We start from the raw sequence: 26,281 nt of genomic DNA, 5'->3' as shown, positions 1-26,281 counted from the left end.
CACAAGGGTATGGAATTTCAGGTCTCTATTTCTTTCCTAAGAAGCTTATAACAGGCAACTTCCACTGGGAATATGGCTACCAACAAAACGTTTCGCTCTATAAACTATTGCTTTAAACTCTGAAATCACTGAACTGTGGGTATTTTTTATTTCAGCATCTGAGCTCCAAATGATGGCCATTCCTCAGGGTCAGTATGTGATTGCAGAGACAGCTGTCACCACTCCTGTTACCACTGTGAATACTGGCCAAGTAAAAGCAGTTACACAGGTAAGCAAAGAGTTGGCTCCCTGTCATGACTGGTGGTAGTGTTGCACTAGGTTTCAGGCTTAAACATAGACCAAAATGACACTTTTTTTTTTTTTGCAAGGGGGCATACAGGGCAATTGGGGTTAAGTAACTTGCCCAAAGTCACATGGCTAGTAAGTGTTAAGTGTCTGAGGCCGGATTTGAACTTAGGTCTTCCCGACTCCAGGGCCAGTGCTATATTCACTGTGCCACCTAGCCACCCCCATAAGCATTTATTAAATGCCTACTATGTTCTGAGTACTGTGCTTGGCTCAGAGTGGGGCAGGTGGCAGAGGATACAAATAAGAAAAAGACAGTCTCTGCCCACAAGGAGCTTAATGGGGGAAGACAATACATAAAAGGAGGTTCCCATGCTGGAGTGCTGTGGGGGATGACAGGTACCTGGTGCAGGGGCATCTTGTTCCTGTGAGTTGAAACCAGACAGAGCTGCAGGTGCAAAGTAGAGTAAGCTGCAAGTCTGCGCTCTACAAAGGAAGATGTTGGGAGGAGTTTGGTACTCTAATCAGAGGGGAGAAGAGACTGAAGGAGGTGGTATCCAGGCTGGAGTTAGCAGCATGGTGATGAAAGGGTATCTTGTTCTGTGAAGATGAGATCAGGTGGAGGTGCATATGCAATAGACGATACACAATCATCTTCTCCTGGGCTTTCCATTCATATCATAGCATCTGAAACATTCTTTATTTGTAATTTTAAAATAATATTATTGATCTGTCTTGCTGGTAAATTAATCTTTTAGAAGGTAAAAAAAAATGATGAAGAGATTTACTACGTTGTATATATAATTCCAACCCACAAGGAAGACCTGGTTTATGATGGAGAAATAATAAAACCTTAGGAGAAATTCATGGTTATTCTAGAGTCGGTTACTTCTATAGAAGACAAAGATGGACATAGTCTTGTCATGAATTGATGGCTAGGCTGGCATGGTACATGGACTGCTTGATTTGGAGTGAGGAAGACTGGGGTTCATGTATATCTTCTCACATTTGGTAGCAGTGTGACAATGGGCAAATTATTTAATCCCAATGAGTCTCAGTTTCCCCATCTATAAAATGGAGATAAATTCATAGGGTTGTTGTGAGGCTCCAGAATCATTGTGTAGAACACTCTTTAAAGTACTACGTAAATGAATAATTGTAGAAATAGCAGATTTAGAAAAGTTTATTTAAATGACAGTTATGATCCCATGGCCTGAGACTTAAATAGGGAAGACAACTCAAGATCATAGGATCATGTCTTTAGAGCTAGAAAGGATTTTGGAAGTTGTCTAGCCCCATCCCCTCTCCCCATTTTATAGATTATTAAACTGAGGCCTAGAAAAATTACCTAACTTGCCCAGTGACACACAGGTAGTTACCGTCAAAGCTGGGATTCAAATCTAGGTCCTTTGATTCCAAATCCAGCACTCTCCATTGCACTGTGCTATCTTTCCTCTCTCCCATTTTTTCCCTCTCTAATATGTCTTGTAAACTACTGCCAGTCTCATTTTTCTTAATCACCTCTTCCATCATGGCCCTTCCCTGGACCTGAAATATCAAGTCTGAGTTCTCATGCCTGACTTTCACAATTTCATGGACTTTCAGAATTGATATAAGCCTAATGGTTGTCTAGTCCCCTTCTGGTCTTCTATTCATGCTCAGAAAAGACTGTCCATCTAGTCTTTACTCAAAGACCTCTAGTGAAGGGCAAAACTGCTTCCTAGGATGGTCTATTCTCCAGTTGTAGCGGGGTGGTGTTCCTTTTACATGAAAGCTTGCATTAGCTTCTTTGCAACTTCTATCCACTTCAGAACAAATCTAACCCCCCTTTCACATAACAGCCTTTGAAATATTTTAAACCTTTTAATTACATGAAGACAGCTATCATGTTCCTTCTGTGTCTTCTGTCTCTTAAGTTTATTGTCCCTTGTTCCTTCAGCTGATCTTAGAATGGCATGCACTTAAGGTCCTTCTCCTTTCAGACTGCCCTACTTTGGACATTTTGTAATTTGTCCATATCAATCAGTCAATAAAAACTCATTAAGCACCTACTACGTGCTAAGCCCTGGGGGATACAAATATGAAAAACAAAAAATAGTTCTTGCCCTCAAGGAACTTACAATCTAATGTGGGAAGACCACACACAATAGGAAGCTGAAAAGTGGAAGTGGGAGAGAGAAGGTACCTACCTTGGGGGCACAGTAGAGAAGTCAGGGAAGTTCTAATGTAGTACAGCTAGATGAGAAATGAGATTTCTGAGTAGAGCTCCCTCCTTCAATGGGAGTTTGGGGATCATGGCTCCACCATCTTGTCAGAGGAGGATGAGCTGTACTCCCAGGGCTGATAAGATTTTACTCATGAGGCTGATGAGGTTTTTCCAAAAATGGCCTTCCTGGGACTTGGTAGAGGGGTAAGGAAAGTCCCTGAGTGGTGTATCCAGTTGAGAAATGAGGAAAAATTGTCTTTCTGATGCCCTTTCTAAACTGTGGTATGTAGAACTACACAATACACAACGTGGCTCTGTAGTTACACCCATCAGTTCTTTCAGGATGTGGTCTTACCTGGTCAGAACATAGCAGGACTATTACCTCCTTATTATGGGAAGCCATCCCTTTCTTGCAGGACAGCTAGGTGGCACTAGAGTAAGGCAGACCTTAGTTCAAGACTCATACTGGCTAGCTATGGGCAAGTCACTTAACCCTGTTTGCCTCAGATTCCTCATCTGTAAAATAAGCTGGAGACAGAAATGGCAAACCACTTCAGTATCTTTAACAAGAAAACCCCAAATGGGGTCAGGAAGAATCTGACATGACTCAACAACAGCTATGCCTTTCTTAATGCAGCCTAACATCACATTAGCTATTTTAACTGTTAGGTAACATTTCTGACTCATGTTGACCTTTAAATATTATTTCATTCATTCATTCATCAACTTCTAAAGCCATTTATGTATTATTATCTAGTTCACATGATTTTTGCCATAAGGATAACATCATATACTTTGTCAAATCTTTAATAAAATCTAGTAAACTATAATTACCATTTTCTCTTGAATACACTTTAGTAACCTTGTCAGTAAAGGAAATTTTATTATCAAGTTCTCCTTTCGCTTCGGCTTGTTTTTATTGATATCTTTTGTTTTTATCTATCTATCTATCTATCTATCTATCTATCTATCTATCTATCTATCTATCTATCTATCTATCTGTCATCTATCTATCTATCTATCTATCTATCTATCTATCTATCTATCTATCTATCTAGATATCTTTTGTTTTAAAACCACATTTATTTTCAAAAAGATTTCTCTTCCCACCCTCTCGGCAAGCTTCTTCTCCCGTAACAGAGATTTAAAAAGAGATTTAAACACCACGTTCAGGATACTTCACCAAATGGTCTAGCAACATATATAACATTTTTTACCTAGTGTCTCCCAGCTCTGCAATGAAAGGAGGAAGGTGCATTGTCTCAGCTCTTGGGTCATGCCTGGACACTCTAATTTTATAGTGTTTTTTCTGTCTACATTTTTTGTAGTGTGGTTCAGTTTTGATAATGCCAAACTGGCTCTTTATGATCACTGATTCCATGCCTTTTAGTAGCATTATAAAATTGAAGTCAAGCTCACTGGCCATTAGTTTTCAAACTCTATCTTCCATTTTTTGAACATCAGGATAACATTTACCTTTTAGTTTCACTTTTTTCCCATGCTCTGTCAAATATTACTGATTGTGGCTCTGCATTTACATCCACCAGTGCTTTCAGGGTCCAGATATAGTTCATTTGGGCCAGGTGATGTGAATTCATCAAAAGATGTTAGGTACTCACTAACTTTTGGGGTAATGGGATCCTTAAGTGAAACAATGCATGTAGATGCTTTATATACTTTAAGGTGTTTTATAAATGCCCATCATCTAGGACATCTTCCTCCCTTCCTCTCATCAGGCTTCAGACTGCCCTTGGGCACATAAGTGAGTTTTTGCCTTATTTTGCCCATGCTCCTTCCTGTGCATTGCCATATCTTGCCACTTGCTCTCTGTCTTTTTTGTTCTCCTCCTACCAGACCTTGGTCTCTGCTCATTGGAACTTGGGCTCTAAAGTGGAGAGATCATGTCACTTCCAGGCCATTTTCCAGCCATGTTATACTACATGAACCCCCATCCTCTTACCTTTCTATCCTTTTCTGTGCTTTTCTTCCCCCATTATAATGTAATCTCCTCAAGGGCAAGTATTATCTTTTTTTTCCTGTTCCATCTCTGCCATTCATCCATTCATTCATCTATCTATTTCTTTTGAGTAGTATTTTCTTTTCTTCCCAATTACATGTAAAAACAATTTTTAACATTTTTTTTTAAGTTTTGAGTTCCAAATTCTGTCCTTCCCTCCCTTCTCTCCCCCCTTCCTTAGACGGTAAGCAATCTGACACAGGTTATACATATGTAATCATATAAAAAATATTTCCATATTAGTCATTTTATGGAAGGAAATTCTAACCAAAAAAAATATGAAAGAAGGAAAGACAGTAAAAAATAGTATGCTTCAGTCTGTATACAGATGCCATCAGTTCTTTCTCTAGATGAGGATAGCATTTTTCATTGAGTTTTTTGAGATTGTTTTGGATCATTGTGTTGCTGAGAATAACTAAGTTATTCAGTTATTCATTGTATAATGTTGCTCTTACTGTGTACAAAGTTCTCTCGATTCCTCAAGTATAAAATAGGGATCATAATAGCATAATAGGATAATCCCTGAGGATTATTATGAGAATAAATGAGGTAATATATGTAAAGCACTTTGTAAACCTTAAAGTGCTATGTAAATGCTAGAGTCTTTGATTCTACTTTTGTCCCCAGTAGAAATACTGTTTAAAAAAAAAAAAACCAACATAATCTCTAAGTTTTAGCATTTCTGATGCAGTTTTCATAGTACTATCCCAGATTTTTGCATTCATCCTTCTATTACCTGTTCTTGCTGCCATCTTCTCTACATATCTTTGTTTACATCAAAGTTGATTGGTAAGCTTTCTGTTCTCTATCTGCCTCTTCTAGACAATTGTGGTTTTTCTTTCTTATTGAAATTGTTTCTTTGTGTCTTCAACATTTCATTCCTTAACAGTTCCTATCCCTCCTGGATTGAATTCCCTTGCTGATAACTCTTCCTCTTAAACCATTCAAATCTGTTCTCCCCAAATCCAGGATTCATGCCAGTCCCCAGGTGCTTTCTCTTCTCTTTCACATACTCTATGAGGGACTAATTACTCCCATGCAAAGGTTCCCATCATTTCTATATCAAGCAACCAATTCTTCCTTGTTGGTAAGACACTGAGCAATAATTTTCCCTTTATGGTACTTCCACCTTTTGAGATGCAAGAAGTTTTTTGCTTCTCCTTTTGCGAGAGATAGAACTCCAAGAGATGTCTCTTATCATGAAGTCTCCCATTGTTCCTTCTCTTCTGTGCTAGGCTTAGGATACATTTCCGGAATTTCTTATCTTTTTCCTTTTTTCTTTTTGGTCCATTTCTGTGACACAGTCACTTCTCTTTCCTCCTTATTTGATATTCACCCAAACAATCTTCATCATACTTCCTTCCTCTTCCCCTAGGTTCCTCTTTTTTGGTCACCTGAGTATACCTTCTTAATATTTAATACTATTCTCTACTCCCCCTCACCTTTTCCCTGTCTTCTTTCTTCACAATGAGGTATACTCATCCAAAGCCGTATACTATGAATCTGATACCATCAAATCTCAGTGATAGTAACATATGTATATACATGTATATGTATATATGTGTGTGTGTGTGTGTGTGTGTATTTAAACTTAGCCTTTGATTTCAGTGATCTAAAAGTCTCCTAGTGAGGAATTTTTCACAAAAGAAGATGAACACTTTCTCTTGAATTTATTGTTTTAGAGAATATACTGGGGCACCACAAAGTTAAGTAAAATTCGCCCTGGGTCACACAGCCAGCCTAGGTCATAGGATCATAGATTTGGAGCTAGAAGGGAACTTAGAAGCCATTAAAGTCACTTTGTACCCATCTAACCTCCCCTCCCCCCCATATTATGGATAAGGAAACTGGCACAGAGCAGTTAAGGTAGTAGCCCAGGGTCACATAGCATCTGAGGCAGGATCAGAACTTTTATCTTCTTGACTTCAAGTTCAGTTCTCTATTTACTCTGCTACTTTGTGGTAGGGGTAGAACTTGGATTGGACTCTTCAGCGTGCTCTCTGTGAATGCTGCCATTGATAGTGACTTTAAGGTCAACTTTGCCCACCTGCAATAGGACTTCTTCTCATATTTTCTTCTTATATTTGATGATAGGTAGAGTCATTTGTGCCTGCATATACCACCCATTTCTTTCTCCATTGGCTTGTGACCTACAACTGGGTCATATTACTTTCTTTATCAGGTAGTTTGTATAGATATTTTTCCATCCTGGTACTGTAATTCATTATATTACTATCTCTAGTTTCGTGCCACCCACAGAATTGATAAGCATCTGTTTACCTTTTCATAATTGCTAATACAACCAATGTGATTTAATGGGGAAAGTGCTGGACTAGGGCTTAAGAGTCTTAGGTTTAACTTGCTGATTATACACTTGGAGTGAGGGAAGAAAGACTTCATTCTTTACTAACACTTAACTAGTTCTGTGACCATAAGTCACTGATCCTCAGTTTCCTCTTCTGTAACATGAATAGTAGTTCTACATAATGGGGTTATGGTGGGGATCAAATGAGATAATCTGGGTAAGGTGCTTTGCAAACCTGAAATCATTGTAGATGTGTCAGTTATCATTATAGCATAATGCATCTTTCTATATCTGAAGTCCTTCAGTATATTTTATGCCATATTTAAGTGCTCTTTCTAGTTATATCTGGGGGAGTGAGGCTGGTGACTTTGCACAGCCCTGCCTCACTTAAATACAAACATCACCCTCTTGATGTCGTTGGTCCTTTTCAAGAATGAAGGACAAACAACAGCAACATGTCCATTGCATTAAAAGTCCCCTCTCTCAGGATCCCAGACCTATCACTGTATCCTCTTGCATTTATTTTTTCCTCCATCGAGACTCCAGATCTTTCCAAGATCTCACCCTCATTTTCTTTCCTCTTATTTTTCAGACTCATTTTGTGATATCAGAAGGTCAGCCAGACATAGAAGAAAAGCAAGCCTCGGCCCTCTCCAGTGGAGTCCAGGTGGGCGTTTCACAGCCATCCACACATGCTGATGCCTTGGAGAGCCAGACGACTAACCCACCACAAACCACCCAATACATCATTACAACCACCAATGGGAATGGAAACAGTGAAGTGCATATTACTAAAACTTAACCTTTGTCCCTGGAGTTGGAATCAAGCAGTCCCATCATGTCTCCTGACTACCACTTAGCAAATCTCAAACTTGGAATTCTTTTTAATTTATTATTTACTCCAGAGTTTTAAACCTAGGAGTTTTGAAGTTCTTGCTAGGAGGTTGACTTTATTGCTGCGTTCATCACAAAAAAGGATTTGACTCTTAGGACTCCATAGACATACTGCCATGTATGTAATAGGCCAAACATTTCAGGGAAACTGTTCAGAGCAAAGGAGTTTTGCAGCAGGAGAAAATACAGAAACTTCGGCTTGTTTCTGAGTTGATTTTGACATACTTGACAAGCCTTACTTTTCCTTTGTGGAAGTACTTAAATAGCATATTTATTGTATTCATACCAAAGGGGGAAAAGAACCTGCCACATTAATGGCTGTTGGCAGAACATGCCCTGTATCTTCCCAGCATTGATGCTACAAGACAAGGGTCATTTTGCAGACTTGTTAGAGGTCAGAGCTGCTTCATCTTCTGATTTCAAGTCCTCTTCATGCTGTAAACAAGGGAGCCTAGTAAGCAGCAAAGATCATTGGTGAACACCACTGGCTAATTGGTGGAAGTATAGAAAGACTTGACAGTAGAGCTTTGAAGAAACTCGTTTTAATTATTCTCCTGATTGTCTTTTTTCACTTCCCCTTGGAAAACCATTGGCTTGCTGGCAGTGTTCTACCCAGCCTGGATTATCCTGGCTTAGATGACTGGGTATCATAGTCTGCCCTGGTGGTACAGAGCCTCTCTTCTACCCAGCCTCAGGGCACTTGTCTTATTGCCGGGAAAGTGGGTTTCCTGGAAAAATAAAGTCCAGTAGTAGTACTTTAACCCTACAGAAGTGCTTTGCCTTCCATTCTACAGTTATGGTTGTGTCAGGAAGGGAGCAAAGATAAAGGCAGAATTGTCAAAAACTATTGGATGGTTTTAAAGTGATTTCAGTGCCTTTTCAGTGCCCATAAGGATCCATTTCCTGGTCATTGGTGAAGGATGGATTCTTTCTTTCCTCATTCCAGCTGTACAATCAACTAGCCGTTCACAGAAATGCATCCGCGTTTTCATTCTTTATCTTGCTGTCTTAAAACGAACATTCATTCGTGAAGGTTGGAGGGAAAGTTGGCCGTCCTAATTTCCTACACATTTCACTTTCAATTTACTGTAATTCTTTTGGACCTTTTTATCGAATGACCAACTTTGGACTCAGGAAAAGTAAAAAAAATGTCAGGGGACCACTAGTAATAAATACATTAAAATAATCACCAGGAAACACTTGATCACCTGATGTTTGCATATAGACTAAACTGTTATTTTTGACATGGGAGGAAAAAATAAAAACAAAACCTGTGTCTTGATGACAGTTTTTCTTGCATTTGCTCCTGTTTAGGAGTCTTACTTGGGGTTAAATAGAACATGATATTGATAGGGCAGGGTGATTTTATTTTAAAAAGTCATTCCAGGAATTATATGTATAAATCTATTTCTGCAATCAGAATGTCTTAGCAGTCCTTTGTGACACAACTACTGACAGATTTTTGTGAATAGTTATCCTTCAGTAGACTCTATATTACTTTACAGAACAGAGAAGTTATACATTAAAATGGAGGTAATTAAATGAAGTTGCAATTTGGTTAATTCCCTGTGACTTCTTGGGTATGTCTGGCACTACAGACTGTTAGAAAACTTAGCAGCTACTTTGCTTAGGTCAAATTACTTGGTGCCAAGGAAACCTGGATAACAGACAATTTGGTGAATATTTTCAAATAACCTTGCAAACATGTGGATTTATACTCAATATAATTATTCCTGAAAGCTGAGGATTTTGGTAAATTTGTAGAAATAGGAAGTCTAAGGTTTCTGAGGGTATCAGAGGTGCAGTGTTAGTCTTTTCAAATGGAAATATTGGGTAAATGCCAGTTTTGCACATTCACACAAATTCAGTGATCACAAAAACATGATTATGCTGTCTAGCAAGACCATATCTGAAGGATACAGACTTATTATAGATTCAGTTTTATGTTGCATAACTAAAGTTTGACCTTTCTGATCACTTATTAATTTTATTGCAAGCAGAGTATTGTTTTTCATCAATTCCCCATCCCCACCCACAAACCAAAAGTAGAAATTTTCTTTGGCTAAAATTAAAAACCATCACTGAATGGTATGTTCGTTCTATGCCAGTTTTTTTTCTTCAAGTTTTAGATTACTCAGACAAGGAGGAAAACTTTGTGGAAAGGGTCTTGTCTTTTTTTTTTTTTACTGAGGTGCTTATCCTTTTGTGGAATCACAAAGGAATTCCAAACTATTTTGTGTATTATTAACATGTGGTGCAGGTGGCAATCAAACCAAATAACATTCCCCTAAGACCAACTCTTCTGCTTATTGGTCCGCTCCAGTGGACTTAGTTTTGAGAAGATGGGAGACAGTAAAAGACCTAGGAGACCTAGTTCAGAAAAACTCTATACCCAGGATTTACGTTGTAGCCACTTTCAAGCCTTGACGCCATAGGAGCTGCAGTGTGAAAATCAAAGGGAGGTTCCATTGGGATTTTGAATTATTTTCTTGGTTTAATTAATTGTGCCCACCTGAATAAACATTTTCATCATGTAAAAATACTGCTGACACATAAAAACTTAGGGTTAGACCTTGTTTGGGCGATTTTTAAGACCTGGGATGACCATGCCAGGTACTTGTCACATGTATTCCAGGACCTAGAGGCTCTTTGCTTAACAGGATCTTTCTTCCAAGAACTGCTAAGACATCTAGGGCTGAATGGCATTTCAAAAGATGCTAAAGCTTATCTACTGGATGAAAATAACCCTGTCCTGTTATTTAAGCGTGAATGTTTATTGTACATTCGGTGAGTTATAGTGTTAATAGTCTTGTGCTATCCAGCAGTTGTAAAATTAATAAATATTTTCTTTTTTTTTTTAATAAACAAGATGCTTTTTGTGTTTGTGGAGCAGTAACTGCTTTCAGTTAGAATCAGTTGCCATACCTTTTTAAAAGGCTATCGGATTTAAGGTTTTTTGAGTCATTTGCTCAAGCACAGACTAATAATACCCATCTACAATGGGATTACCCTGAAACTTAGAATATTTTCTATTCGAAAGACTACCAAACTGCTGACAAAGATTGAGAATTTGGGGATTTGTAGTGAAATGGGAGATTGGGTTTATGTGGAATACTTCAATTAGGTGGGTACAGATTCTACTGTAGCTGGGAGAGATCACTCCCTTGCTGATCTAGGCACCTCTGCCAAATTAGGTAGCTGTATATCTGCATAATCAATATATTATTCTCAATAAATATTTGGGGCCAGTGGCTAATTTGGATGCAGACACTATATTCAACAGATATGAATCCTTATTTCACTCAAGTCTTCACTCCTAGGATAACCATTATCCTCCAGAAATATAAGTACCACTGTGCCTATAGCATTGTAAGAAGTTAATAACACTATCTCACATTTTGCTTTTTTAAAAATAGATTTAGTTGATGTTTTAATGTTAACTATGTTTCTCCTTGTGTCCTTCCTTCCAACTCATGTATATATCACATTTTATTTACAGTTTATAAAGCACTTTCTTTATATGCTGTGAGGTGGGTTGTACAAGCATCAACTCCATTTTACAGATGGGAAAACTGAGGCTCCAAGAGACTGCAGCTTTCCTGGGTCATGCAGCTGGACTGTGAGGTCCAAAAAATGTCTTTCCTGATCTTAACTGTAAATTAAGTTTAGAAATTGGGCCGAATGCAGGAATTTTGTACTAATGACGCCATAGAAACAGCTTGGGAATATAAACTTCAAGAACTTGGAAACAAGGTTGGGTTAGCACTTAAAGCAGCGACTCATTTGTCCCTCCCTCCCCCTTTAGTTAAGGCCCTATTAGGATGGGGTTAAGTGAAAAGGCAATGAATGGATCTAATATATACAAATAAAATATTTACTTTATAACAAATTTTCTTTTTGCTTTGCCTGTGTTTGTTTCCCCTTAACCTTTTCTAGTTCCTTCTAACAGCTGGGATGGTGGTGTTCAAGGGAGAGGTGAGAATGTGAGAAGGTAGAAGAAAGGTCAGGAATTGGCAAATTAATAAAGATATCAGAGTACAGTCAAATCAAGCACTTACTATGTGCTTCTCTGCTAAACACGGAGTACAGGTAGCATAAATCAATGGAAACAGCTCTGGCTGTAAAGACAGGACCCGGGTTTAAATTTTGGTTGTGAAATCTTGAGTCTCTTCACCTCTCAGCCTCAGTTTTCTCATTTTGTAAAATGTGGTTGGACCAATCAGGTCCTTTTCAGCTTGTTTCCTCATTTGTAAAATTGGTGATTCTAGATCAGGAGTTCTTTTTTTGCAAATTTATTTTTTAAGCAATCAGGGTTAAGTAACTTGCTCAAGGTTACACAGCCAGTTATTTCTGGGTGTGGTGTTAAGTATCCAAGCCGGATATGATCCCCAGATCATCCCAACACTGGAGCGGGTGCTCTTACTCACTGAGCCACCTGGCTGCCCCTAAACAATTGGGGTTAAGTAACTTTCTCAAGGTTACACGGCCAGGTGTTTCTGGGTGGGTGCTAAGTGTCTGAGCCCGGATTCGATCCCCAGGTGATCCCGACACTGGAGCCAGTGCTCTTACTCGCTGTGCTACCTGGCCGCCCCCTAGATCAGGAGTTCTTTAAATTGAGTATTATTGGTTTCCTTGATCCTATGTTTTTATTTTAAGCCTTTAAAAACTTTCCAAAAAGTTATATGTAGGCTTCACCAGACTGCCAAAGGGGTCCAGTAGCACAAAAGAAGACATTTTAAAAATGCTGTGCTGAGAGCTGGGGATGCAAAGAAGGGCAGAACCAATTCCTGCCCTCAAGAAACTTGCACTTAAGGCCACAGTACTTAAATATATTCGTACTACACACTGGGAGGAGGAAATGGTCCTCAAGCTTGAAGGACTGATTCTTTCGTGCCTCTGGAACTGGAAACTCGGGAGGGTCAATGTCGGGGCGGGTCTTCCCCGGGGGCGGAGTCACCACGCCCGAGGACTGGCTGGGAGGATAGCAGGGATTAGACCCGGAGGGAGGATTTAGCCCACCTGATCCCAGCAGAGTCTCCTGGGCGTGCCCGCCTGCAGAACCTCCCATCCTCGCCCCGCCCCGCCCCTCCCTGCCCTACCCCTCCTAGCCCCGTTCTTCCGGCCCGGGAGCGCGCACGAACGGGGACGTCACGCTGGCGGGAGCGAGCACGTCCGAGACCCGGCGGCTGCGGCCCTGGGAAGTGTAACCGGGGTCAGGGCTGTGGCAGCCGCTTAGGTGAGGCTGGGGGTGGGGGGGCCTGGGTGGGCCGGCCGGGGAGAACCTGGGCAGGAGGAGGGGAGCGGCCAGGGAGCCGGGGAGCTTCAGGCACTGAGGACGGTAGGGGTAGCGGGCCGGTGTGGGCGTTGGGGGGGGGCAGGCTGGTCTGAGGTCAGGGTCAGGCACGGAGCTGTCTGGGCCCTCGGGGCTGCCCCGCGCTCGCGAACGTGGGGCCGAGGAGAGCCAGGCCTGAGGCTGCCTGGGGGCCGCGAGTGGGGTGGGGTGCGGGGAAGGGGTCCCCTTGGGGGGGGCGTGTATTTGTGTGTGTGCGCGCGCGTGCAGGCGTGTGCGTGCGTGTGTGTGAGCGTGAGTGTGAGAGTGTGTGTGTGTATGTGAGTGTGAGAGTGAGTGAGTGTGTGTGTGTGTGTGTGTGTGTGTGTGTGTGTGTGTGTGTGTGTGGTGTACGGGTTAGGAGGGGGTGTCCCAAGTGGCCCAGAGCCCCACAGGTCCTGACCCACCAGTCCCCGTGTGTCCCTCTCCCGTGGATCTCTTTTCAGTTTCAGTTTTGTTACCCAGTGGCCAGGCAGGATGCCCCCCGCAGGATTCAGGGTTAAGCAGACATCCCAGAAGGAAGGGGACTTTTACCCCATTAGGAAAGAAGGATCAATAAACTGTGGATGAGGAGATGACGCTCCCACCAGAGGGAGAGAAGAGATCGAGAGAGACAGAGACAGTTGGACCGCACGGAGCGCAGGGGACAGGGGAGAGAGCCCCTGCCACCTCCCGCGGGGTCACTGGTCACTTCTGTTCTGAGAGGGTCGTATGCCAACCAAGGGATCCCTGCATTCTTGCATCTATATTCTCACCCGGTTAGCAACCAACCCGTGTGCTGAGTGCTTTTCCTTCTCCTTCAGCAACTCCAACACTAGAGTGTTCTGAACGTTGTACTCTCATATTTCATGTGTGTGTATACACACACATATGCACACATAATATGTAATTCGTGCATGTATATATGCATGGGAAACATATATGCCAGTGTTTATTGGTATTCAAGGGCAGACAGTAATTCACTCCCATTTTTGGTATCACTTTAAAGTTTCCTCATCCGTAATTATACTCTTGTGTTTTGCCATTCATATATATGTATATATGCACATACATATTTATATACACAGACATGTATATATACAATGCCTGTATGTTAGTGTGTTTATTAATATTCAAGGAAGATGGTAATTCCCTCACATTTTATTGTATCACTTTTGTTTCCTCATCTGTAATTATGCTCTCAGGTTTCTCCATTTATATGTATGCATGTACACACATATTTATATATATACACATATACTCACATGTGTGTACCTATGTTATACACACATATACACTTTTGTATATATGTTAGTGTATTTATTGGTATTCAAGGGTGGGCAGTAATTCACTCACATTTTTTGTATCACTTTTGTTTCCTCTGTAATTATGTGTCCATGTTTCTTCATTTATATTTATACATGTATGTGCATACATGTTTACATACACATATACATACATGTGTTTATGTTAGTGTTTTTATCGCTATTCAAGGACAGATAATAATTTGTTCGCATTTTTTCTATCTTTAAAGTTTTCCCATCTGTAAAATGGGGACGATAACCCCTCTCAGTGAGTTGTTAGAGATGAAAGTCAAGTAGTCAAAAAAGGAAGACTTGTTTCAGTCTTGCCTTAGACACTGACTAGCTGTGTGACCTTGGCCATGCCACTTTGTAATCTCTTTCAGCCTCAGTTTCCTCTACTATAAAACAGAAACAACAAGCACCTAAGATCCACAGTTACTGTAAAGATTAAATGATAATATTTGTAAAGCTCTTTGCAAAATTTGAAGAGCTCTATAGGTGCTGGTTATTATTAACTATATACTGACAAAATATATACAGAATAAATTGGGATAGTTTCAGGGGGAAGGCACTAAAATTAAGGAGAGTGGAGGAAGACTTTTTGCAGAAGGTGGGGCTTGAGCTGAGACTTGAAGAAAGCCAGCAGGCCAAGATAAAGGGAGAAGGTTCCAGGCATTGAGTACAGTCAGGGAACGCACTCAGGGAGATGGAGTGTTTGTGTGAGGAGTAGTAAATCAAAGAACATGGAGAAGAGGAATAAAGTATGAAAAGAAGGGAAAGCTAGGAAGGGGCCAGTTTATGAAATAGTTTAAAGCAAAACAGAAGATTCTATATTTGATCTTGGAGGTAATAGCCACTGGAGTTTGTGTGTGGGGTGATATGATCACATCTGTGTAAGATCTGTTTGACAGCCGAGTGGATTAAATTGGAGTGGGGAGGGACTTGAGGCAGAGAGACCATTCAGCAGGCTGTTGTAAAGCTGCTATATAAATGTCCTCTATTTATAGAGGACTTTATTTGCTACGACTCCTGTGAGTATATGAATGAATGAATCATTGTGTGAATGCTGATACAATTAGAAGAGTAAGACAGCCCCTGCTCACATTCTAATGGGGTATAGGCCCTGAGGTAGGCAGGGTAAGTATTAACATCCTCTTCCTTGTGAGGAAACTGAGACTCCTGGAGATTGTCACACAGTAAGTGATGGAGCCATGAATACAAATGCAGGTTTCCTAACTCTCCAGTTCAGTGTCATTTCCAGATACTGCCTCTCACCATGTGACGTTTGTCCAGCAGACCTGGGTCAGCCTAGGTTTCCTCAAAGAATAGGGTCTTGTAAATATTAAGCATTCAATAAGTGTTAATAATAACTCACATTTCTATGGAGATTTTAGGTTTGCAGTGTATTGTAGAAATGAATGAATTTATAATTTTACATTAATCTGGAAAAGGTTATTCAAGATAATTGTTTTATCTGAGTGTTGTGAAAAAAGTTTTATTTTATAAATCCTAATCCAAATCTCTAGGTAATTTGAGAATTGAAGAAATGGAAAATAACCTAATAATCAGTATGTTGATGGCTAAATTGTTTAGAACAAAAATATGTTAATGAATCCAAGAAAGCAGATAGGTAGATCACTGAAAATCTATACCACTATTTGAGAAACAATTTTAAATGCATGCCCACTGATGTGGGTGCACATTACATCTATATAATAATGATAATAAAATGGATTGCTCTTATTAACCAAGGGCAGAATGGTGACTTGGCCAATAATTTGCTTGTAACTCTGGCCAAGTTCTTTGTGTGTTAGTGAATCATGTGGTTTAATAAGATTACAATGAGAAATTTCTGTGTTTTTTAAACATTTTGAAGTGTCATATTATTAATTGCCATAAAGAGACTTACATTCAAGGTCAAGGAGCAATTTGAAGAGAACCCTGAAATCGTGATTGGAAATTTTTTCTTTTATCCAGCTAGCTTCCAGTTGACTCCTTTTATGCTATTTTTTGTTTTCTGAGTATAAGAAATAATGTTGTAGACATCCAAAAAAGTGTAATGAAAGAGTTTTTGTTGAGTAGGACATTATGCTTTATGGGACCACTGTCTTTGGTATTTATTTTCCTTAGTGTAGCTGGAAGTAGAAAACATTTCCCAGAACTCTATGAGTGATAGTCATTTTCTCATTGCAGATGTGTTTAAAGGTTTCTTTGTTAATGACATTAACTCAAATTTCAAAAGGATGTATACAAAAGATGGAAGGAGGGGTACATAATCAAAGATAAATGTGAAGGATTGGTACACACTTATATGGTTAACATTAGGGAAGCTAAAGGCTCTTAAAAAGTACCAGGAATAAGAAAAGGGACTTTTAAAGATATGTCTAAATTAAGAAGTTGAATAAAGAAGCACAGGTTCTTCTTGTTATGTTGGTACAGTATTGACATACAAAAAGAAATCTGAATTACACTACTTCTATTTTTATCCAAAAAAATAAATTACCTACAAGCTAAAATGAAGAAACAATATAAGATTTATTGATATTCAAGAGAAGGCACCTCTCTGGTTTATAACTTGTCTCCTGGTCTAGATAAAATACTGCAATAATTTAGCATACATCATTGTTGCTCCAATTGTCAGCAGTCTTTGAAGAGTCATTGAGAATGAGAGAGGGGCTATATTAATGTAGTGTAAAGGGGTCTGACTTTGGAATTGGGAGATTTGGATTATTGCTCTGTATTTGTGTGTGACCTTGGAGAAGTCACTTAGCTTCTGTTGGTCTCATTTTCTTCATCTGTAAAGTGAGGGTGATAGATTAAAAGTACCTTTCAGCTCTAGCATTGTATGATTTTAATGCTGAAGATGAAAAAAATATCCTGATTTTCAGAAAAGTAAATAGATTCTATAAACTACATAGGTGAACTTCATGTCTATATCTTAAAAAATTCGCTTGAATGAAGTTATCTATTTATTTATTTAGAAGCAATTGGGGTTAAGTAACTTGCTCAAGGTTACACGGCCAGTTATTTTTTGTGTGGGTGCCAAGTATCTGAGGCCAGAACCGATCCCAGGTCTCCCGATGCTGGGGCTGGTGCTCTTACTCACTTGAATGAAGTTTTTAAAACAGTTTTTGAGACTTAGAAAAATAATGATTGATTACTAGGAACCAGACTGCCTTCACTTAGAACAAACTGTGACAGATTAACTTCATTTTCTTTTTTTTTGATAGGTTAACTAGGAAGACCTGGGTTCAAGTCCTATATGACACATAGTGTCTGTGTGACTTTGGCAAGTCACTTAATCTTTTATGGCTCTAGGCAGTTCTCTTAGACTCTAAGTTGGAGAGAGAAGGTGCTGACCTGCATTGGTAGACGGTAAGTTTTCTTTTTTTTTTTTTTTAAGCAATTGGGGTTAAGTAACTTGCTCAAGGTTACACGGCCAGTTGTTTCTGGGTGGATGCTAAGTGTTTGAGCCTGTATTCGATCTCCAGGTCATCCCGACACTGGAGCCAATACTCTTAACTCGCTGTGCTACCTGGCCGCCCCAGTAAGTTTTCTTACCTGCGAATTCTCTATACCAGTAAAAACACAGATCCAATCCCTATTCTTTTCCCTACTAAATTGGCAAATGGGGAAACTATTAATAGTAGTAGCTTATAGTTAGATAATGTTTTACTGTTTATGAGAAAAATGCTATGGATATATTGTACTTAGATTTCAGTGAGGCATTTGTTCACCTCTTATGAGATCCTTGTGGACGTGGTGGGAAAATGTTAGCTGAATGGTAATACAATGAAGTGTATTCATAGTTGGTTGAACAATTGGGTCCAAATGGCATTGATCAGTGGATGGACATCATTCTGAACTTTCTCCAAAAACTGATTCTTTCTTTTAACTTCCCTTTTTCTGTTAACTACACCACCCTTTATCCATCTTGCCATGCATACATACTCTTCAAAATAGTATTGACAAATCCAATGAGAACATGCCTTAATGGCAGAGATGTGGTTAAAGGTAGTTGATAGTGCTGAAGATATGATTTATTTACTTAACTTTGATTAAATCTTGCCCCTAATAGGAATAATCTTTTTCTCATTCGAATTAGCTCCCAAAGAGATGTTTATCCTAGGTCACTCTGAATTTAGTGAAGTTTAGAATTCCATAGTTGTATCACCTTGTCTGACTTCGTTGACAGTTTGCTTCTCTTTTTAGATAATTTCAGCCAAATCAGCTTAAAAGAGACATGCTGTAGTACTTGGTTCCTCCTCATTATGGAATTTCTTAATACTAAAATTTTTCAACTTTAGAAGGTCTTGAAACTGAAGCATTATTTAGGCTTTTCCAAGTATAAGGTACTTCAAAGGACCTGTAGGGAATTACCATCTTTTGTGAAAGTGAAGCTATTGGCTGATGTCCAGATGAGGTCAGATCATTGATTTATAGCTGGAAAGATCCTTTAGACCATCTGTTCTACCATCCTCCTCATTTTTACAGATGAGGAAACTGAGGTTCAGAGACTTACTTGCCCAAGAGTGCACTAATAAATAGTAAGTGGGATTTGAACCTAAGACCTCCAAGTCCAAATCCAGTGCTCTTTCTGCTATGGCTTATTATCCTCCTATTGTTGGACAAATAGTTAGAAAAAATGACCCACTAGGCTAATAGAGGAAATGGTTGTGGTTAGAGAATCAGTAGCATTGGGAGATATTAAGTAAACTCAATGCCACAGAGAAGTTAAGGATGTTTAGAATATAGATGGTCTTATTGAACTTGATTATTTCTAAGCCTTATGATTTAGAGAAGCTTTTGAGCCAACTGAGAATACTGATAGACCATTTATCCTTTGTTATTGTTGAATGCTTTTGTCTAGCATACTTGTGGAAAGTAAACGATGGATGCTCTGGATCATATGCTTACGGATCCTTTGGACCTGGGGCCATGTGGAGATGGCCATGGCACTCGAATTATGGAGGACTGCATGCTAGGGGGGACCAGGGTTAGCCTACCAGAGGATCTATTGGAAGATGTAAGTAACCTTGTCTGAAGTCTCCCTGTCCTATTCACGTGTGCAAATGTCTCTCTGTCTTTACTAATCCTATCTTCCTTTGCTCTTACAGTGGGGAACCTGAAGCATGGAGGCCACTTGTGGCCCTCTAGGCCCTCAAGTGCAGCCCTTTAACAAAATCCAAACTTCACAGAACAAATTATCTTAATAAAAGAATTTGTTCTGTAAAGCTTGGACTCGGTCAGAAGACTGCACCCAAGGACCTGGAAGGCCACATGTGGCCTTGAGGCACCCCTGATTAGATCCTAAGCTCTTAATTACATTCCTTTTTTTCCTCTGGGACTTTGCTTCTTTAGTCACCCCCTCTTCCTTTTGCATCTTCAGTCTCTCCCTTTCTGCTAGTTCATTTTCTTCTGTCTACAAATATGCTCAGGTCTTCTCTATATTAAAAAAAAAATCTAAAAGATCTGTCCAACCACTGTCTTCTTTCTGTCTTTCTATCACATACTTCTCATAAGCAAAGCTTTTGCTTATTGTTTCAATTTCTTTGTAGCATACTCACTTCTTAACCTTTAAAAATTTAATTGCTACTTTACCAAAACTATTCTTTTGAAGATCATTAGTAAGCTTATAATTACTAAATCCAGTGATTTTTCTCAGTTCTCATCCTCTTTGACCTTGTCTCAGCATTTGACACTGTTGATTACACTTCTTTAGACTTTCTGCTTCCTTGGTTTCTGTCACACTATGTTCTTCTGCCTCTCTGATCTCTCCTCTGTCATTATCCTCATTCTTCTTCCTCCTCCTACCCCTGAATTTTAGACATTTCAACAGAATTTTGTCCTTTATCCTCCTTTCTCTTTATATTTTCTCACCTGGTCATCACATCTAATGGCTTCAAGTATCACTTATATTTGTTGACTGCTGAATCTTTATCTCTAGCCTAGATCTTTTTCTTGAGCTATAATTTTGCATTTCCACTTATATGTTCAACTGATACCTCATACTGAACATGTCCGAAATAGAAATCATTATCTTTACCTCCAAAACAGTATTTCTCTTTCTGATTTCCTTGTTTTTGGCACTGCTACTCATCTCCTAGGCAAGAAACTTAGTAGGCATTGTTTTAAAAAAATATTTTTATTTTTTGTTATTCTGAATTTGATAAAGACCAACAAACATGAACATTTACATATACAAAGAAAATCAAAAGAAGATTGCATTTGAAAACATGAATCTCATTCTGGACAACTTTTTAAAAAGTTTATACTAGATTCAGCATGTTAGTTTCAAAGCTATCTTGGTTGTTTGAGTTGCCCTCTAAACTTCCTTCTAACTTCTCTGCATTTTTTTTAAATGCTTCATTGGTGCTCTTTTTTCCCCCCTTTTTTTTGGTATCCCTGTCACTACTCTTTATCCCACTAATTCTCTTCCCTTCTCCTTTCCACCCTCCTCCCAAAAAAGAGTAATCCTCTATTTTAACAAGTTAGTGTAAAGTAACACACATCCACATATTGGTCATATATGAAAATATTTATCTCATTCTGCTGTATTTAACATATTATATCTCCTATAAGATGTGGGAAGCGTATTTCCCCATGATTATTGTGGAGCCATGTCTGGTTATTGCATTGATCAGAGTTTTAAATCTTTCAAAATTGTTTTTCTTTGCAGTGTTGTAGTTCACCTGGTCTTGTTCACTCTGAAGTAAGTTATATAGATATTCTTTGAATCTCTTTGAATCCATCCCTTCTTACAGTGCAATAATATCTATTGGATACTTATTCTATAATTTGTTCAGTCATTCCCCAATTGATGGGTCCCTTTTATGTTTACATTTCTTTGCTGCAAAAAAAGTGCTACTCTGAATATTTTTGTACATGTGAGTCTTTTCTCCTTTCTTTGATCTCGTTGGGCTAAATACCTATTAGTGATATTGCTGGGACAAAGAGTACGCACAGTTTGTTGACTTTTGGAGTATAGTTCCACTTTCCACAAGGTTGTATCAATTCATAGCACTGCCAAGAATGCTTTTTGGGGGAATCTTTGATTCCTTTCCTCTCACTCCTACATACATTTAGTCAGCAAATCCTTTTTACTCTATTTCTAAAATTTGTTTTTCATCTGTCACTTATTTTCCATTCTCTCTGTTGCTATCAAGTTTTGGGTGCTTACCATCTTTTGCTTCAACTATTGCAGTGGCTTCCTAATTGATCTCTCCACCTTTACTCTCACTCTTATAATTCCTATATTTCATACTGCTTCCAAACTGGCCTGGAAGCTATTATCCAGTGGAGCAAACCCTGTGATTAAGGGACCTTTACCCTACCATGAACATGATCCACTTGCCCCTGATGGGACAGACAAGCCAACCTAATTGAAACAGCAGGACATTCTGAGAGAGATAGAAGGTAACAATTTTGATGTAGGTCAGACCATTGCCCCCAACTCAACTAGTGCTGATTCTCAGGAGGCCAGGACTCAGACACTCAAGAACTGTAGTACCCTTTAGACCCCGTGGTTCTGCCTCCAACTCAGCCCCCATAGCTATTGTCAGTGAGAACATCCCTCCTATCGCCAACATGAAGCAGCGACTTCTGACAGGCCACTAAACCCAAGAGGACTAGGAATAGTTGTTGTTTCTCTTCTCACTCCCCTCTCTCCAAGGCCACCAACCTTACTTTTAGCATGGCCCCCATGGCCATCATTCAGGGCAGATGCTACCTGTCAGCTACCTCGAAAGGTGCTTCATCGTCCCCCTTCTCAGCAACTATTAAAGGTTCAGAATAGAAAGTTACTACCCAAAGTGCATGGCACTTTCAGATGATACCACATCAGAAACAGATGAGGTTTTATTAATGAAAATTACATAAATATACTGCATTACCATCTGTTTTGCCTTTGTATCCAAGAACTACTGGTTCTTTCCATCTGACTTGCAGCCGAAACTACCTATATGTATTGTTTCCCCTCTTGGAATGTCTTTCCTTGAGAGCAGGGATTATATAGTCTTTCTGTTTGTATCTCCAGTGCTTACCAGTGCTTTGTACTTAGTAAATGCTTAATAAATTGTTTTACTTAATTCATATTCATAAAGCATAGCTCTGATTCTGTCATTTCTCTGCTTGAAAGTCTTCATTCAGTGGGTGTCTGCCTCCTTGGCTTCTTAATCTGTTATTCAGGGCCTTCTTTGAATTGTCCCTAGCCATTCTTTCGAGCCTTCCACTGCTTCCTGTGTTTTGACCAGACTGAACCTCTTGCAGTATCTTAAATATACCCTTTTAACTTTCTCACTGCTTCTTTTCCTTCCCTCTATTTTTCAAAATTTTTATCTTTCCAGGCCCAACTTAAAAGGTGATAGCACTTTTTTTTGTCTTTTTTTTTTTGGAGGGCAATTGGGGTTAAGCAACTTGCCCAAGGTTACACGGCTAATTTTTTTTGTGTGGGTGTTAAGTGTGTAAGGCCGGAACTGAACTCAGGTCCTCCTGACTTCTGGGCCGGTGCTTTACTCACTGTGCCACCTAGCCGCCCCAAGGTGATAGCACTTTTTAATGACACATACCTGAATCTCCTCAGCCAGTAAGTCTTCCTTCTCTGAACTCTCTTTTTAGATCTTTTATGACCCTTTCATTTGTCTTGAATTATAGTTATTTGTTTACGTGTCTTATTTTGCAACTAGGTTTTACATGTTAGGAAAGCAAGGACTTTTTCTTATTTATCTTTGTATTTACCATACACATGTCTTGCTAATGAAATATTTGATAAAACTTTTTTGTTTTTGTTTTGCTTGAATGGTATTGAATAAATTCTCCATTTCAGCTCCCTAGTTCTTCACTTACTGTCTGCCAGGTTTCTTTCTGCTATACCTTTGCCATCTGCCTAATAGAAAACTTTGTCTTCGGTCACGCTGTTCAATTCTAAGAATGTGTGATTAAGCAAAGAACTTGGAGTTATAAAAATAAAACTGATGTTCCTATTGCTGACTTTTCCCCACTTCTTTTTTCTCTTCCAGCCGGAGATATTCTTTGATGTAGTTAGCCTCTCAACATGGCAGGATGTTCTGAGTGACTCTCAGCGTGAGCACCTCCAGCAGTTCCTGCCTCACTTCCCTGAAGATAACATCGAGCAGCAAAATCAGCTTATTCTAGCCCTATTCAGTGGGGAAAACTTTCGTTTTGGGAACCCATTGCACATTGCCCAGAAACTCTTTCGAGGTCTGTAGCTGAATAGCATTTTTTTGTATGTTTCACTCCTCTGGAATCTTTTGTTATTTTTGATCTGTGTATCTGTTACACACATTTGTAGAATCAGACAGGTACAAAGAGAATGTGTTTGTGTCATAGAGTTCTCAAGCTTTTGATTTCTCTAAAATAGTGGTTTATTACCTGCTGTAGGGATGAAGATTGAGGAAGGTACCTTCTCTCCTACTTATATTAATGGGTAATTAGTTTGCTTTATTGGTGACACAGATGAACCATCTCATCTAGCCCTCATAAAAGTTATCTGACTGCCTTGGCTTGTAGAGGAAGCAGATTCATTAGATTTAAAGCTCTTGCTACATATGGCTAAGACATAAATTTTACATTTTTTTCTTCCATTTGACCTCAAGTCATCACTTTTGAGTGGAGAGGGATTCTCCTTCAAGCTGTTGTTAGAGACTGAAGCTTGGAACCTTTAAAGAGAGACAAGCCACTGCTAGTAGAGTTTGAATTGGGCCGTCAGTGCCTATTGGCTGTTGTTTTTCCTAATATTAGAGTTGTCCCAAAATGGAATGAGATGAGATAGATACCCATCATTAAAAATGTTTAAACAAAGGCTGAATGAGTTTTTGTGGGCAACATAGAGAAAATTCATGGTAACAATATTGTTGTCATTGTATAAATTGTTCTGTTTCTGCTCTCCCCATTCTTCCTGTCGTAGACCATTTGTAATTTCCTCAAGTCCTGAGGTCTTTGAATGGGGAGGTATGACTGATTTCAAAACACCTTGAAAGGTTTAGACAGTGACAAACCATAGAGAACAACTAGTTTGAAGTTGAAGGTTATTGAAATAACTGGTATGTTCCCAAAGTTAAAATTGGAAGGCTGCTCTGAGGCCATTGAATCTAGGGAACTGGCCTAAAGAGGTTCATTGACTTGGCCAGGGACACACATATTGTAAATAGAGCCAGAATTTGAGTGATTCTAGGTCCTCCAACACCAGATCCATTGCTTCTTGCACTGTACCAGACTGCTTCTCTGTTGGGATAGTAAAGACAGATGACCTTCCTGTGTTAGATCTCAAGGCTGGGGAACACTGGAGTAGTTGAGCAGTGATTGTTTGTCAGAAAGCAGGGTGACCAAGGAGTGAGGGACAACAACAGCAAAGGAGAGTTGATGTTTCTGATGATTATTAGCTGCCCCGACCCCTGACTTGAAGGCTAAGGGTTCTTCCGTTCTCTTGTATGGAGGTGGCAGAATACAGGACAGTACCTTGTCACTGTATGCCATCAGTCTCTGCTCTGTAGCTCAGTTCTCACTTTATTTTTTAATGCCCTTCTCCTCTTGTTCCCTAGATGGGCACTTTAACCCAGAAGTGGTAAAGTACCGGCAGCTGTGCTTCAAGTCTCAGTATAAGCGCTACCTCAACTCTCAGCAGCAGTATTTCCATCGTCTGCTGAAACAGATTCTCGCTTCACGCACTGTGAGTGTCATGGGAAGCCAGGAGGAGAGGGGAGAAAGAAAGACCCCTGGAACATATATTCCCCTCATGGAATGCTAATTCTGCAGCAGCTATCTTGTTGATAATATCTGCATCTTAAATACTGATAATAGTAAATATATGCATATTAGAACTGTACTAATGTAGGAAGTTTTATTAATCTGTTGAAATGTTTGAATACTTGCATAGAATAAGGAACTGTCTTAACCTGACTTGTTCACTAAGTCCAAGATTTTAGAATTTTGGTATGCTTATACTTATTAGGAGAAGCAAATTTGGTACTAATTATTAATATTAGGTATAAATATTTATATTATAGGTTCTTAAGCTCTAAAATCTGGGATTTAGTGAACAAGTCAGGTTAATACTGTTCCACTGTTTATATTATAGTAGGTAGGGGCAGCCAAGTGGTGTAGAGGATAGAGTGCTCATCTTCCTGAGCTCAAATCTGGCCTCGGACCTTTATTAGCTGTGTGACCCTGGGGAAGTCACTTAACCCTGTTTGCCTCAGTCCCTCATCTGTAAAATGAGATGGAGAAGGAGATGGCAAACTATTCTAGTGTCTTCGTCAAGAAAATCCCAAATGGGGTTATGAAGAGTTGCTGGGGTGAGTGGGATAGTGAGTTAATTAGGGAGGGGAAAAAGGACTGTCAAGCAACAAGGAGGGCCTAGTTGAGCTTAAGTAACAAAACTCTGTAGTGGACCCAGTCGGCACAATTTCATGATTTGACTTAACTGAAATGACTTAACAACAACAGTATAGGAGGTAGTAAACTTAGCGAATTCATCACGCTGGTCGAAGTTTATATAATCTCATCCACCTCACCTCAGCCATACATAACTGTGATCATACCCTTGATTTTGCAACATCACCCACAAATGGCACCACTTCTAAGTTAATAAAATCTGAAATTCCCTTATCTGATCACTATCTATTGTCATTCCACCTCTCCTGTCTTCCAACCCCAAACCCAGATCTGTTGATCTCTAGGTTCTCTCCTAGGGCATCACCCGTGTACTAGCTACCACTCCTTTTTTCATCTTGTCTCCTCAGTGAACTGATTCAACTCTACTTTGTTCTCTTCCCTTAAGTACCTGAGTTCTTTATCATATAGCAAATTTTCCCTGCTAAGCCTCACTTCCACCATCTACTGCCTTCACACATGTGCTATTGAATGAAGTTTGAGCAAATCATGAAATTGTGCAGACTGGGTCCACTACAGATTTTTGTTACTTAAGCTCAACTAGGCCCTCCTT

The 26,281-nt window shown here is 39.5% G+C and overlaps 2 protein-coding genes across 11 annotated transcripts in view; both read left to right on the top strand.

The window, feature by feature from the left end:
- Positions 1–10,565, top strand: part of PRDM10 (PR/SET domain 10) — a 160,106-nt gene extending 149,541 nt beyond the window's left edge. For all 4 annotated transcript variants that reach the window (XM_069080238.1, XM_069080237.1, XM_069080234.1 and 1 more), the window contains 2 exons: positions 156–268; positions 7,406–10,565. In XM_069080238.1, coding sequence (XP_068936339.1) covers positions 156–268; positions 7,406–7,615 — 323 coding nt within the window. In that variant the 3' untranslated portion in view covers positions 7,616–10,565. The remainder of the gene's footprint in view (positions 1–155; positions 269–7,405) is intronic.
- Positions 10,566–12,800: 2,235 nt separating this feature from the next.
- The window catches only part of NFRKB (nuclear factor related to kappaB binding protein), a 48,826-nt gene continuing 35,345 nt past the window's right edge, over positions 12,801–26,281 (top strand). For all 7 annotated transcript variants that reach the window (XM_069080432.1, XM_069080429.1, XM_069080431.1 and 4 more), the window contains exons 1-5: positions 12,801–12,943; positions 17,550–17,694; positions 19,190–19,345; positions 23,337–23,538; positions 24,879–25,006. In XM_069080432.1, the coding sequence (XP_068936533.1) occupies positions 19,211–19,345; positions 23,337–23,538; positions 24,879–25,006 (465 nt within the window). In that variant the 5' untranslated portion in view covers positions 12,801–12,943; positions 17,550–17,694; positions 19,190–19,210. The remainder of the gene's footprint in view (positions 12,944–17,549; positions 17,695–19,189; positions 19,346–23,336; positions 23,539–24,878; positions 25,007–26,281) is intronic.

The sequence above is a fragment of the Petaurus breviceps genome, unplaced genomic scaffold (genome assembly GCF_028583685.1).
Source record: "Petaurus breviceps papuanus isolate PSGF00001 unplaced genomic scaffold, PetGlider_PUasm1.0 91133, whole genome shotgun sequence".
Classification (NCBI taxonomy): Eukaryota; Metazoa; Chordata; class Mammalia; order Diprotodontia; family Petauridae; genus Petaurus; species Petaurus breviceps.
This window is presented reverse-complemented; position numbering and strand designations above follow the sequence as displayed.